General features: G+C 32.9%; 3 protein-coding genes across 9 annotated transcripts in view; 2 read left to right on the top strand and 1 right to left on the bottom strand.

Moving 5' to 3' along the window:
* Window positions 1-1924: 1924 nt before the first annotated feature.
* Window positions 1925-5001, bottom strand: LOC145313232 (microtubule-associated protein 1 light chain 3 alpha-like). The gene is made up of 6 exons (XM_080152537.1): window positions 4688-5001; window positions 4350-4399; window positions 3780-3892; window positions 3409-3504; window positions 2918-2966; window positions 1925-2403 (listed from the first exon to the last, which is right to left on the bottom strand). The coding sequence occupies exons 1-6, from the start codon at window positions 4740-4742 to the stop codon at window positions 2389-2391; spliced, it is 378 nt and encodes a 125-aa protein (XP_080008663.1). The 5' UTR covers window positions 4743-5001; the 3' UTR covers window positions 1925-2388.
* A 1308-nt stretch (window positions 5002-6309) lies between these two features.
* Window positions 6310-11404, top strand: Rca1 (Regulator of cyclin A1). 7 transcript variants are annotated; one of them, XM_080152545.1, is made up of 9 exons: window positions 6310-6542; window positions 7153-7386; window positions 7551-7666; window positions 7833-8531; window positions 8664-8758; window positions 9018-9114; window positions 9563-9656; window positions 10030-10247; window positions 10826-11404. In XM_080152545.1, exons 1-8 carry the CDS (start codon window positions 6389-6391, stop codon window positions 10116-10118), a joined length of 1578 nt encoding a protein of 525 aa, XP_080008671.1. In that variant the 5' UTR covers window positions 6310-6388; the 3' UTR covers window positions 10119-10247; window positions 10826-11404. The 7 variants fall into 7 exon arrangements, with proteins under 7 accessions (XP_080008671.1, XP_080008667.1, XP_080008668.1 ...); XM_080152541.1 differs by having other exon boundaries at window positions 10030-10269; XM_080152542.1 differs by having other exon boundaries at window positions 10030-10269; window positions 10798-11404.
* LOC145313233 (uncharacterized) overlaps window positions 11384-14592 on the top strand; it is a 33337-nt gene continuing 30128 nt past the window's right edge. The window contains exons 1-6 of the mRNA XM_080152538.1: window positions 11384-11604; window positions 11969-12043; window positions 12278-12434; window positions 12832-13005; window positions 13542-13612; window positions 14358-14419. Coding sequence (XP_080008664.1) covers window positions 11435-11604; window positions 11969-12043; window positions 12278-12434; window positions 12832-13005; window positions 13542-13612; window positions 14358-14419 — 709 coding nt within the window. The 5' untranslated portion in view covers window positions 11384-11434. The remainder of the gene's footprint in view (window positions 11605-11968; window positions 12044-12277; window positions 12435-12831; window positions 13006-13541; window positions 13613-14357; window positions 14420-14592) is intronic.

Here is a 14592-nt window from a genome sequence, read left to right as displayed (position 1 = left end):
ACAACATATAACTGAGCTGGATTTTTATTTTAGTGGTGGGCCGAATTTCAGCCAATCACAGCGCGGCATTTCATAAAATGCTGTGTCTCATTGGTGGAAAGTTGGCTCACCCCGATCTGGCTCACCACTAAAATGATTTAAAGATCCAGCTCTGGTGATTTTTGCGGCAAGCCAAGAAGCCTATGTAGTTTAATGAGTGTGAAGGTACTATGAGATTTTATTCTTGATTGATAGATGGACATACCTAGACAAAAGAACAGGCACTCGACTAATAACTCTGTAAAATTTAGTTAGGCTCTTAATGAATTAGGAAAAAACGGATTTTATAAAACAAGATTTTTTAGAGTGTAGAAAATATTTGTGTATTTTGCATGTGAAGAAATGCGTCATTCACATGAGTATGGGACGCACCAAAGATATGCTGCAAATTCTCAGTTTCAACAACTCAGACCCAACAGAAAAAAATCGACCCAGATATTCATTCACTTCAGGGATAAGACAATGGACGATAATTTGATGTATATACCCCGTCATTTAAGTCAAAATTACCCCTTGTATAATATTATTGGTTGAAATTTTGTCAATTGTAAGTTTGAACCAACCTGTCAAGATCTATTAAGTTTTAATTTCAACGAATAAGAGAAATACATAGTACTAGTAACTTTTTCAGTCCCTCCTTCTTGTTTTATAATACAAGTATTAACAATAGACACAGTGACGCAGCAATAAAGATTTTGCAACAAAAATGTATTACAACGTAGAAAATTTAGCTTTTATCAAAATAATTCTAGTATCTGTTGCACTTTTTCAACAATGAGTTTATCATTACTTGAATCTAACACCAGATTATTATATTTCCTTATAAAGTGTACTTTATGGCAGGATAAAAAACAATCTCTCCCCCCCCCCCCCCCCCATCCTACTAGATTTGCGAATTGACCAATAACTGACAGGGGAAATAGCAACCTTAATTCATAAAAAAAAATTCCCTGTCATAGTATCCACGTATCCATTTTAATAACTAGATTTTAATGAGTTATAAGAATGACTATAAAATATTATAAAGGATCTAAATAGTTCAAGTATTGATCAGCGGAAACAAGAGATCGATTTTAGACGAACCAACTGACTATTTTGACTTATAGAGTAGCCTTAATACTAAAAATATATGATTTATATGAATTTAAATTTATTTTTGTATTTTACATTGAAATTTAATAATAAAAAGACACAAAGGTAATTTAAATACAATACAAAGTTTAGTTGACAATTATTAATGGATAAATTTTTGATGAAATGAGAGTTTTATGATTTTTGATGTTTTTTTTTATTTTCTGATTCTTATTAATTTGGAAATAAAATTTTCCAGGTATTAGTGAATTTTCTTATACATAGTAATATTACAAAATTTCAGGGTTTCGGATCCGCATTGATTTTATGCGGATCCGGATCCGGATCCGGATCCTCAAAATTTGGTCAGTGCGGATCCGGATCCGGATCCTACTGGATCCGGATCCGGATCTTTGACAATAAAAATAAAATCACCAAATTTTTCAAAAAAATTTATTCTTCAATTCGAAGTCAAAAATACTTTTAATTTTCAAGTCTGAACCTAAACCTTAAAGATTGGCTCTCATCAAGAGAATGTCTGAGATTTTATATAAATTTAGGTAGATTTTTCCATTTTTTCCGCATTTTTTGGAGTCTAAGGATCCGGATCCGGATCCGCATTTTTTTTGCGGATCCGGATCCGGATCCTTGGACTCAAAATATGCGGATCCTTGCGGATCCGGATCCGGATCCGGATCCGGATCCGAAACCCTGCAAAATTTTGATGATTTTTTAATGTACACAAATTGATTAAATACAAATATTTTTTACATAATTAACTAAACAGTAAACAAGTATACAACTCACTGGGACATTTTCTTACAATGAAAGAACTTTAAGATTTCGTTTTTATTTTGGTTTGACAAGGGCGACTTAATTATAAACAAATCTACAAATCATTATAATTTGACACTGAGAAAGTAAAAAAAAAGAATGAATTTTTATTTATAAGAGAGCCACTTTTGGTTTATAAAATATAAAATTTACTTTTTCGACCTTTTATAGTTGATTAATACAAAAAGGAATAACAAATATTATGGCGTTGGATTTTTGTACTTCTGTGCTAAGATAACTTAAATTATGGACAAAAAATAGCTATGTAGATAAAGTTAAAAAAAAAAAGGTCGAACAAATGAAATAACAGTATAATTGAAACTAGTATAATGGCCATTATTTACAAATATGACCCACTGTGGGGCCAACCATATGTGCAGTACAGAGCGCAAAGATGGAAAAATTTCTTTAGGTGTGCTGTATCTTTCAAACTGTGGAAGATGTTTAGCCAAAGGTCTCCTGAAAATGTAAATAATATGTTAGTAATGAAAAATAAAATTCTTTAATCCAGATTTCAGTTCTCAATTTAGAAGGTATTCGAAAGATTATTTTAATTAAGCCTTTTTGAATAGATTACGTAAGGTTTCAACATTTTAAAAAGTGTAATGCCTCAGATGTCTTTGGTTAGGTATCAACACGATTTAAAAACAAAGAAAAGGTTATTCAGAGTTGATGCTTTACTTTTAGGCTAGCGGATACGCCCCTAGAGCTCTAATGAGTAGGGGGGAGGGAGTCGACCTCCGCTCATTTTCAATTTGATAGGGGTGATTATTTCAAGGAGCAATTTCTCTTTGGAGAGTTAAGCTACCCTCCCCCCCAAATAGTCATAAACATTCCAAAGTCCGAAGAAAAGATACACTGTAAGTAAAGGAGAACAATATCAGTTCAGCAGTTAGCGAGATCCTTCGGGGCAGACAGACAGAGATCCTGTTACTTTTATAAAAGACCTATAATATTAACTAAAACCTTTTACCTGTGATGCATAAACAAGATACAGAAATCCATCTTGGTCCATTTCCGATCTAACAAAAAATACGATTTATGTAAAAAAATAAATGCTTTTTGCACCTAGGTATTCTTTTTAGGTTTAAAATAAAATTTATATAAATTGAAGTATAGTATTGGTACTACAAAAATGTTCGATCATATGCTGCCTATTTAAAACAAAGAGGTCAATAGTCATAGTCAATAGCCATTTTAGTGTGTGAAGAATAAAGGGACCGTGCATAATGAGTTGAGGTTCTAGGAGGAGTGAACCTTAAAATTTCAAAATGTAAATGTACGATAAATAAAGGTTATTCAAAAGAAAACTAACTTTTACATACGGCAGTTTTTTAATTATCCACAAAAATATTTAATTCGTGATTTTAAAAAACTTGTAAACACAATATACAAGAATATTGGGTACACCGACATATAATATAGATTAATATTTTGTTATCAATAATATAAATTTCTTCATACCTATACAAGTCATTAATTGGCATAGACACGGGAGCAAGGTTGGTCTGGTTCACCAGCAGGAAGAATGCCTGGGCGGGGTGCAGCTGTAATCTTCGCCTGATAAAAAAAGTACAAAAGTTAAGTAAAAGCAACGCCCCTAGAGGCTAATATGGTCTCCCCCTCACACTTTTAATTTTAGTTTTATAAAAAAGAAATAAAAATATTTTGAGAAGTCATTTTTAAAGGGGCGATTTCTCTTGTGAGGGTTGTGGCACCCTCCCCCAAAATTGTTATAAACCTTCCCAGGACCTATGAGAAGCAAGATTACAAAGGAGAACCACACAAAAAGACACACAGATATCCTGTTACTTTCGTAACTAGAGGATACACACCTAATAATCTTGACGAGTTCTCCCACAGTAACATGGTCAGGAATGAGAAATTTAGATTTGTCCAGAATAGGTAGCTGCTTCTCTCCACTGTACCGCTCAATTATGCAAGGAATCTAAACAAATTTTATTTGCATTAATTTACTTGAATAAATATAGAACATTTTGTTATAATAAAAAAGGTATTTTAGAATTATAACATCTACTTAATGAATGGAAAGTTAAAAATCAAATTAGGATAAGTTTATCTTTAAGACCTCTAAAAGGGATTAATGCATTTAAATATGATCCGACTAGGAAGGGAAAATTAACGATTAATATCCTTAATTTAAGATTAAGATTAAGATTAAGAACGCTGATTGATATCCTATTATAAAAAGTAAAGCTTTTTTCTGTCTGTAGTGAAGCATCTCACTAACCACTGGAACTGATATGGTTCTTCTATACAAAGAAGCTTTTAAAAGGTCCTGAGGTGGTTTTAGTCTGTATTTTGCCCTTCCATATCCCTTTGAATATAGAGCACCTAGATGCTAAGGGTGCGGCGGCTAGTTTTTTAATAAAATAATAACTGACCTTGTTGGGGTGTTCTTGTCTGATTTGTTCAACGTCCTTAACTCTCAAAGCTAAAATATTGAAAAAATATGATTTTTTCAAATACTAATATTTATTCCTATAATAAAGCTGATTTTAGACGTGTAAATAAAAAATTAAGTACCTTAGATAAATTAAGACAAAATATTTATAATTAGATAGCACAGAATAAAATTCAAAAAATGTCATTAGAAGCGACAGAAAAGGTAAAAACGTATTCTTAATGTATTACGCAGTAAAGTTGAAGTTAATTTTAGATCTATGTAACTGATTTAAACATATTATTGCAGGTTTTATTCAATTAAATTGTAAGGAATTACCGTAGGGTCTTCTTTCCTTGAAGGTCTTGTTAACTGCTGAAGTTTGTTGAGACATTTTGGCTTTGGGCTTTTGCAAAAAAAAGCTTCTCAGACGTACTTTTTAATCTCAAGTTTTTTTCACAGTTTTTATATTAAATGCTTAGTTTAAAATTAATAACAATCACTTTAATTTCTTATTTTAGCACTAAGTTTTCAAAATTTATTAGTATAATTATGTAATGTGATGTAAATGTCTAGTATGAGGATGTCTTTGTTATGATTATATATGCGGAGTCTGCAAATACAAATTGCGTTTTGTTTGTTTGGATTTTTTTGGTCGACAGAGTTCAGAAAAAAAATATTCTGTAAAAATTATTGTTTATTATTTTTTTGAAGTAATTATAAAATGCGGAATTTTCAAAACTTAAAAAATAATTTTTAATCAATTACAAGGTTAAATTTTTGTCTGAACTCTGTTTGAATTTCTTGTCAAAGTTGTTGTTGCTAATCAGCTGATTGGAACTTTCTGCTAGAGGACGACAGCTGTCGACAGCTTGCCTTCCTCAAGTAATAGAATTTTTACTGTAAACAGTCAATTTGATTAATTAATCCTTTCAGAGAATCTTTTCGACCAGTTGAGATTTTTGGAGGATAATTTACAAAAACAAATTTAATTCTTATTCTGTTTTTGTATTGGTCTAATTGAGGGATTGAAAGTCTAGACTTTCTACATTTATTCCTAAAAGATATTGTCGTAAAACTACGTTGCAAATATTCCCCCAAATCAATGCATGAAAGTTTTTTTTATTTTTACATGAAAAACTTATTGCTTTTTAATAAAATCTAAACAAATATTTATTAATACGCATAGACTTACATTCATTAACATTTTATAGAAATAATTAGGATTAAATATAAAATCACTAATGGAAAAAAAGTAAGAGAAAAATTAGTTTTCAGCAGCTGTTTTATCCAAAAATAGAAGCTTGAAGTTTATTTATAAAATTATATTTCAATTAGCTTTACTGCTTAATTAAAGTTTTAAAAAATAATACTATGATAGAAATTAAGTACTAAAAATATGTCAAATGATTAAAAATAAAAAATGCTTATAGAATAAATTGAAAGGAAAAAATAAAAATACGCACAGCAGCTGTTAGTACAAGCTGCCATAAGAAATACGACAGAAGACGACCATACCTTGCTCATGGTTCCCGAAAACATTTTAAAAATTACATTTTTAAATAGAAACTTTTTCTTAAATTAATAAATGCTAAGAAATAAAATGAGGAATCACAGACGGATAATCTGTGTCATTTTTGTAATTTAATTTTTACCTAAAAGTTTTGACTGCCTTTAATTTGGCAACCTGTATATTGGAGAGGTTTGTGACTAGCGGGGTATTTAAATTCGAAATGACTGTAGCAAGTCCGCCAAAACTTGAGATGAAGCCAAACTCTGCCGCGCGATTTTGTTGCCACGACTTATCTTCATCTGATAATGAGTTTTTATCTTTTTATTACTATTATTTCAATAATTTTGTTAATTTGCATTTAGTTTATTCATTTAAAAGTATTCATAAATATTTGACTTAAAAAAGTGATAAAAATTTGTTTCATAGCTTTTTTGACTTATTTCAGATTTTATCACAATGACTGAAACCGAGTTTTAACACTTTAGGCACATTTTATCGTTTTTACTTGGTATTATTAACACCTTATAATGGACAGTAGTAGTAGAAAACTTCTCGGGGGTGGAGCGGTTAGTTTAGAAAATCTGCCCAGGTCAAATTCCGATGGAGAAAAGGATTTGAATAAGCTTGCTCTATCATCTTCTTCTACCACCTTGTCGGACAGCGGGTGCCCTCAATCGCCAGGTTGGTTTTCTTAGAACTCTCATGACCTAAACTATCTAGCTTATTAATATATATTAGTAAGTATTTCAGCTAGTCTTTCAGTCAGATTTTAACATATACTGAACTGATCGATTGAGTTAATTCTCCATTCTATTAAAGCTTCGCATAGGTCTATGGATGGTGTGTGGCTATTTTTCCACCATCTCCCTACACCTTAGAACACTAAATACTTATATTCTGTTACATCCTCAAAGTATGAGCAAAGTTGCTTTTGGTCTTTAGTTTATCTGAATTCCTAATAGAAATAAATCATCCTTTTTTCCATATACCTGGCCATAGAGATATTTTTATTTCATTTGATTATCAAATTTGTTAGGAATAATCCTTAAGTGTTTGATTGAATCTATTACATTTTATTATTCATTAAGACAGAATCTAATTAAGTAAACTTAATTTTCGTAATGTTAATTGAAAAGATATCGAAAAAATATAGTTTGAATAGATACCTTATTTAATTTAAATGTAAAGACATGTTACGTCTTTAGCTTAAAACTAATACATCCAATCTAATTACACAATTTAATACCTACAGCCTTTATCTTATTATATATTAATGACCTTTGTTTTTCAGACGAAGCAGATTTAGTAAATTCTCCTCCAACCCTCTCCCGTTGTGTCACAGACTCTCCATCCAATTATTTCCTACGTGGAGGTCACCACAGATGGTCGAGCACACCTCTGCTGAAGGCACCCTCCAGGAGCTTAAGTATACCTGTGTCTTGTACACCTCTGACAAGGTTACCAGGATCTCTCACCTACAGCCCACCTAAAGCTTCAAGCACACCGGAGACTAATGCAAATAAAGGTATAATTTGTTAAAAATAATTCAATGTTTTCTATATAAAACAAACTATAAATAAAATCAGAACGTCTAGAATTGAAAAAAAGTTAAATCACCCATCATTTCTTTTTTTATTGTACCAGATTCTGAGAATTAATTTCAATGAAAGTTACAAATGTTTTGTTCAGGACAAGTTTGTGGTGCTGGCGTCAGCCCATTTTCCCCAGGATTTGACAGCCCTGATTCACTTTCAGCAGTTAGCAGCCTAACAAATATAAACATTTCCAAAAGTTCAAATCATAAGGTAGCCAATATTTATATTTAAAAATTTTACCTTACAATAAAAGATACCTAATATATAAAAAATCCAAAAGACTGATGAACGTAAAGTTCGTATGTCCGTATCTGATCATACGTTAGAGCTTTGGTTCATCCTAAAAATGAAAGATTCTTATTATTTTTCGTTTCAGATATCCTCATTAGCCCAGCTTAGCCCACAAGAGTTTACAGAACGAATCCAAGCATTCCAAGACAATGAAACACTTGCACTCAGAGGTGGTCAGTCAGAGTTGAACACCCATGGAGACATAAGTCAAAGCTACGACAATTCAGTAAAACTTGAAGGAAATTCCTCCAGCCACCATGAGTCTGATTCTGGTATCGGCAGCTCACACCACGAAACTTCGTCAGAAACGTCAGCGACAGTGGACTCACCTCCCAAACGGGCCAAGTCGCGTAATGGCCAAACTACAGCTATTCTACCCAAATTACGTCGTTCCCCGCGGTCATTGGCCATACAAAACCAGATTGACCGAATGTCGTCACGGGCCAAGCTTGTCGAATCGCCCAGAAGTAAGGGCAAGCTTAGAACGACAAGTTATATGCGGTCACCTGGTTACTATTCCGACTGGGACACGATGGATATATTTGTGCAACTGCGAAAGCTTAACATGAGTCATATTCTGGATATAATATTCAGCTACCTACGTCCAGAAGACCTTTGTCGAGTTGCCCTAGTAAGCTCAGAATGGAATAAGTTACTGCAAGAGGATTTATTCGAAGATCATAATACGCGACGGGCAACGTATGTTACTGAAGTTATGCGGAATAGGGAAAATTATGGACGGGCTGTGACTATTACAAGATCATCCCCAAGAATAGCTTTAAAGGTAAATCATAAAAGTGTCAATTAGTCAAATGAGTAAAATGAACAACATTGTTGAAAAATGAGCACTTCAATTTTTTTGAATTCTCTTATGGCGCTTGTTTTTTAAGTTTTGAATTATCATTTTGATTTTTAGGAGGTGAAAAGAAACATATCTCCTCAGAATAAGAGAAACAGAGAAAGTTCAAATTCAGCACCTAGTGTCATTTCACCTAGCAAAATTAGAAATAGGTAAAAAATAGTTTTATAGACTGTTTTCCGCGGATTTTGTTTAATCCATTTTCTAAGACAATGAAACCACTAATGACATGACTTTAGTCTTAAGTTTTTGATTTTTAAAATTTTATGATTTACACTATTGAATTGAATTTACAGCTGTTATATTAGACTTCTTTATAAAAAGGGAACATCTCTCAATTTTCAGTATAAATACGAAAAGTAAAGTAAACCTTTTTAATACTACCTATTTAATTTTTATTTTTTTTTGTAGATTATTTACTGAGGATAAGTCTGAAGTAACTGAGAGACCAGTCAGATATTTACACTGCCCCCACTGCTCAGCTACGAGCAAAGTTAAAAGTTGTCAGGTAAGGAAAAGTTTTTCTTCAAAGAATTTCCTTATCTTGGTTTGTAAATTCTACTAAGGTCATGATTGCTTTTTAAATACTTGATTTTTTTTATCTTTTTAAATAAATATTAGTACCTTTCTTTGGAGGATGTCTCTTCTCGTCCTCCCCCCTTGCCCCCAAAATGATAACTTAAAACTGTTCCAGGACAAACGCAGAGTGTCAAACGTCAGAGTGCCCAAACGCAAGAGTTTCTAAAAATATTTTAGTATTTCATTACAAGTTAGGTAGTGTCCACTCTTTCGTTTGTCACTCCTGCTTTTGGCCCTTAAAATCTTGGTATGACCAGTAGGGATATCCTCTGATAACCAGTAGCAAACCAACTAACAGTCAGACATCACCGTTCTACTTTGTATTAAAGATGAAGTGAAAATAAAGTTGTTATATGATCACAATATTTACTTTATAGGGTAAAGATGGCAGTTGCTACGAAGTTGCTGAGTGTGGATCTAAAACCTGCAACCTGGTATTCTGTGTCAAGTGCCTATACATTGATCATAAAGGTAAGGGTATTCACATATGATTTTTACAATACTTGTATCATATAATCTTCAAGTTTAAGATGAGTAGGTATTTATTATTGACTAAAATTGACAAATGATGATCTTGCTTTATGTCCTGTATGCCTGTATGATGACTTTCGGAACATGGAAAGGAAACGAAGTAGTGGGTTTCGTCGTATTTTCACAGTAGCTTTTCTCCTATTTATAGCCCCTGCGATGGGCTCTAACCCTTGGGGGACAATTTCCTAGCCCTGCGGGGCAATCATTATTATTTTCGTAACCTGAAATAACCTATCAAAAGCTACTGTGTAAATACGACGAAACCCGCTACTTAGCTTTCTTTCCATGATCCTGACTTTTTCCTTTATTTAAGGTGGTGCCTGTCAAATACCGCAGCTAACCAGATCCAGATCCGCCGTGGTTACTAGCAAGAAATCCAAGGCAAGGCTGCGACGTCTCTGAGCTGAAAAATGAACATAAAAAAAAACCTGAATCAGGCTGTGAATAAATTATATCTTTATCCTAGATGAATGACAATCCTCTTCCCTTCTCTATCTACTACTGTCCATAGTTATATAGTTTTATTTATTGGTTGGATTATTTATATCTCTCGGTAGGTCTTGTAATTGGGAGGGTTTTTTATTATAGATCTCGTAAGACCAAGTTTTAGTAACTTAAATTTAGAGAACTGCATATTTTTCTAGAATGTTTATAAATGTACTTTTTACTTTATTTTACGGGATATCTAATTAGACCAATCCCCACCCCCTTAATCGAATAGATTTGTTTTTAGAATAATACTGTGGTGTATATTCTACATGGGATCCCCTGCTCAGGGGGGGGGGGGGGGGATAAAAAATAAGTGGTTGGAGGGGAAAAAATTTAAAAATTAAGAAAACTGAAAAAAAAATTTCATTTCCCCCCCCCCCCTCCTTGGTGAAAAAAAATAAAAATATGTGTGGTAGGAGGGATGAAATAAATCAAATATAGAGTACTTTAAATATTTTTCCATTTTCCCCCCCACTTGGTGAGAAAAAACTAGGGGGGGGAGGGGAATAAAAAAATTGTAGCCGGGGAAAAACATAAATCTTGTGCAGAAGATACACCCCTGGAATAACAATTAGTTACGTTTCTAATTAAGTTTGATTTAACCATACCACCGAGAGTAGACAATGGTGTATATAAATAATTTTGATTTTTATTTGGTGTTGCGTATTATCATTTCGTGTATTTTTCTTATCTTGAAAGTTTTAGAATTAACATATCATTTATGAATTAATTTCTATTTATTAATTGTGAATCAAACATGTACAATTCATTCAGTAATAATGCGAGCTTTTATAGAATTTTTATATATTTTATACTTATATTTGTGTCTTAAAAAGGACTCGCAATTATATTATTGAAACTTAAGTACCTTATTTTTATGACCATAAGCTTTTATTTTTAATCTTTTTAACATTATTACAAAAAGACTTACTTTTCAGTATCCAAATTTTGAGAAAATTATAAATAAACTACAAAGACGTAAATCTACCTCTATACCTGTATTTTTATGTGTACAAATTCGTTGGTGTTTAATTTTTAAATAAATGTTGTTAACTCAATAAAAGAATTTTATGATTAAATATGATTTTTGAGAATTCTTTATTGGCTATTATAATCATTATTAATTTTCTAAATTGTTGTTCTACTAATTGTCTTTTTGACAATCATGTTTTTGACGCGAAACTTTTCTGTTTTTCAGAGAAGCTCGCTGGTGGCCCAGCTAGTTGAAAATGGCCGCCATGGCTGCGGTGGGCAAGAACGAGGACGACGAGTCCATCAAAGTGGTGGTCAGGGTCCGCAAGTTGTTGAGCAGGGAGGCGGACCAGAACAAAGTGTTCAAGGTGACCAAGTCGGCGGAGATTATGAATGAAAATACAAAGAAAACGTGGACATTTGACAAGAAAGTTTTTCATTCAATTTGCTTATTAAAACTTCTTTTATCAAAATTTACTAATTTTAGAATTATGCAACATCTAAATTTTTGTCTATGATTTATAAAGACTTGCAAGCTTTTATTTTTAACTTCGGAGTAGTGGGAGGTTTTATATCCCTCGGCGAAATGGTTCCATGACTTAGGGAGAAAGAATGGCTTTAAAGGTTAGGATAATTGGGTCCATCTTTGAAGTGTCTTTGGATTGGAGGGCCTGATGTGCTCAAGACATTATTGATTGGGGGTTAGGTTGGATTTACCAATGCTTCATTTTTACATCCTTTTTTTTAAAGCTTCAATTAAAAATAAATAAATGAAAACTTGCTTTGAACAGAGTTTATTCTGAGAACAGTTCTACCACTTCAATATACTTTGATTCTATATCTAGTCTAGTAGAATCTGTTGTCAGGAATGGAGCTTAATTATTTTTTTGATTTTGTTTGATTACCTATACTTTTTTGTTTTTCTATTTATGACTATTTCATTTATTTTGATTGTGCTGATACTTTTGGTTTTGTAAGTCTTTGGCCTTCAAACAGTTAAAACTTTTTACTATTTAATTTTAGTTTTTCTTTTATGCATTTAGCTTTCTTAATAAATAATCTTGTCCTAGTGTAAAAATTAAGCTTCAGTTACAATTTAGTGGATTCAATGCGACAATATTCGCGTACGGGCAGACCTCGTCTGGTAAGACCTATACCATGATGGGTACAGAGGAGGAGCCAGGTATCAACAAACAGGCGGTGGAACAGCTGTTTCTGGCGGTAGAGGACACGCCTGAGCGCTGTTTTCTAATGCAGGTTATATATCATTGTATTTAAATAACATTGTCTTATGTGTGTGTGTAGCTTAAGATCTCGTTAACTGCTACAGTAAAGGTTCTCCTAGGTCCGTCTAGGGAAGATTTCTACTATTACTTCCACTCGCCCAAAAGAAAATGAACCCCCTCCTTCACTCAATTAGCTCCAGTGTTGTGTACAGGGTTGAGCCCAGAAACTTTGACACCTTTCTTACTCCAAAATAGTTGGGGGGGGGGGGGGGGGGGGTTGCACTCCATAGGGTGACAACACCGACAATAAGAGGGGTGTTATTTTAATAATCTCCGATCTGATTTTCAGCTTTTAACAAGGAGTAAGTTTTCTTTGAAAATAATCTTGTTTCTAAATAATTTAGTTATGCATATATTTATATTTTCAGGTGTCCTACATGGAGATATACAACGAGCAAGTAGTAGATTTGTTGGGCAAGCCTGGAGACAGGGCATCCTCTAATCTAAAAATCCGCGAAAATGAGGCGGGGGAAGTTTATGTGGATGGCGCCAAAACTATTCCTGTCAACAGTGCACAAGAGGTTTTTAGTATAATGGAGCAGGTATACCATTAGTTCTGTTTTTTTTAACTTTTCTCAATACATTTCAAACATGATTGATTAATGATTACATCCTTATAAAGAGAAAAAAAATGAAAAAATAATTATTTGATTGTTAGTAAAACCCTAATAGATATTTTAAAGGGAACTAGCTGTTGCGCTATCATCTAGGGGCTCTATTCGAAGGGATATAGAAGTGCGGAAAAACAGCCTAAAACCATACTCATATTTATTACAAAAATAATATAGCTTAAAACAACTCCGGGACATAAAAAAAGCTTCACTGTAAAGGAAAACCATATCGGTTCAACGGTTAGCGAGATCTTTTGCTACAGACATAAATGTATGAAAAAGGTGTCTTAAACCTGGACAAATAACTACATTTATCTTAATCACTATTGTCCTGTATTTCTAAGTTTATATTAGAATAGGTTATGGTTTAGAGCCCTTTTTTAGCAAATGAAGGGGGGGGGGGGGTAGTTCGATGAAATTGATCTGAAAGCATAACACATTCAACACATAACAATTTTGTTGTTCAGGGAGAAAGAAATAGACATTATGCTGGAACAAAAATGAACGACAGAAGTAGTCGCAGTCACACAATTTTCAGGTATTTCATTTGTTAAATTGCTAGGGAAATATAGCAGTGGGTGTATATTAAATCTGTCAGGGTTTCGGATCCGCATTGATTTTATGCGGATCCGGTTCCGGATCCTCAAAATTTGGTCAGTGCGGATCCGGATCTTTGACAATAAAAATAAAATCACCAAATTTTTCAAAAAAAATTTATTCTTTAATTCGAAGTCAAAAATACTTTTAAATTTCAAGTCTGAACCTAAACCTTAAAGATTGGCTCTCATCAAGAGAATGTCTGAGATTTTATATAAATTTAGGTAGATTTTTCCATTTTTCCCGCATTTTTTGGAGTCTAAGGATCCGGATCCGGATCCGCATTTTTTTGCGGATCCGGATCCTTGGACTCAAAAATATGCGGATCCTTGCGGATCCGGATCCGAAACCCTGAAATCTGTACAAGATTAAATTGTTTCCCTGGATGCAAATTTTTTTTTCTTCCCTTGTTTTTTTCCTAAGGAGAGGTAAAATATAAAATAATGTTAACAGTAACTCTTTATTTTTCCATTTTTCCCCTCTCACATATTGAATTTTTTTATCCCCTCCCCCTTTTAACAGGGGATCCAATGCAGAATATTCACCCCCTGAAATAAGCCTAAGTCACATCAAACTTTATTCTTTGTGTTTTAATAAAAATAATATAGTTTTAAACTGTTACCTAATCAATATTATCCTCTAAAATGTTTAATTAAAACTATCCTGACTAATTGCAATTTTTTAAGGATCCAACTTGAAAGTATGAATAATGATGGAGACATCGAAGATGAAGAGGAAATTGATAAGGGATGGGTTCAATACTTAAATAATCTTGGACATATCTTAGAACTAGAGATTTGAGACTAGGATAATAAATTAGAGTAAGTTGGAGATGGTGAGGGGTGAGTTAGATAATATGTTTTTGGAGGTGGGTTTAGAGCTGCTCACATCAATAAGGCATAGAATATAGACGATTATTAA

This window comes from Acartia tonsa, chromosome 3 (assembly GCF_053477335.1).
Source record: "Acartia tonsa isolate MP-2025a chromosome 3, ASM5347733v1, whole genome shotgun sequence".
Taxonomy (NCBI): Eukaryota; Metazoa; Arthropoda; class Copepoda; order Calanoida; family Acartiidae; genus Acartia; species Acartia tonsa.
The sequence above is the reverse complement of the archived record's forward strand: the minus strand, read 5'-3'. Positions and strand labels throughout refer to the sequence as shown.

Bases quoted from the DNA above. Each gene is read 5' to 3' on its own strand.
- Rca1 (XM_080152545.1), top strand. From the start codon at position 6,389: ATGGACAGTAGTAGTAGAAAACTTCTCGGGGGTGGAGCGGTTAGTTTA. The intron at 6,543-7,152 runs GTTGGTTTTCTT...TTTGTTTTTCAG, and splicing joins CGGGTGCCCTCAATCGCCAG to ACGAAGCAGATTTAGTAAAT. The intron at 7,387-7,550 runs GTATAATTTGTT...TGTTTTGTTCAG, and splicing joins GGAGACTAATGCAAATAAAG to GACAAGTTTGTGGTGCTGGC.
- LOC145313232 (XM_080152537.1), bottom strand. From the start codon at position 4,742: ATGTCTCAACAAACTTCAGCAGTTAACAAGACCTTCAAGGAAAGAAGA. The intron at 4,400-4,687 runs GTAATTCCTTAC...TCAATATTTTAG, and splicing joins CAAGGAAAGAAGACCCTACG to CTTTGAGAGTTAAGGACGTT. The intron at 2,967-3,408 runs GTATGAAGAAAT...ATTTTTTGTTAG, and splicing joins CCAATTAATGACTTGTATAG to ATCGGAAATGGACCAAGATG.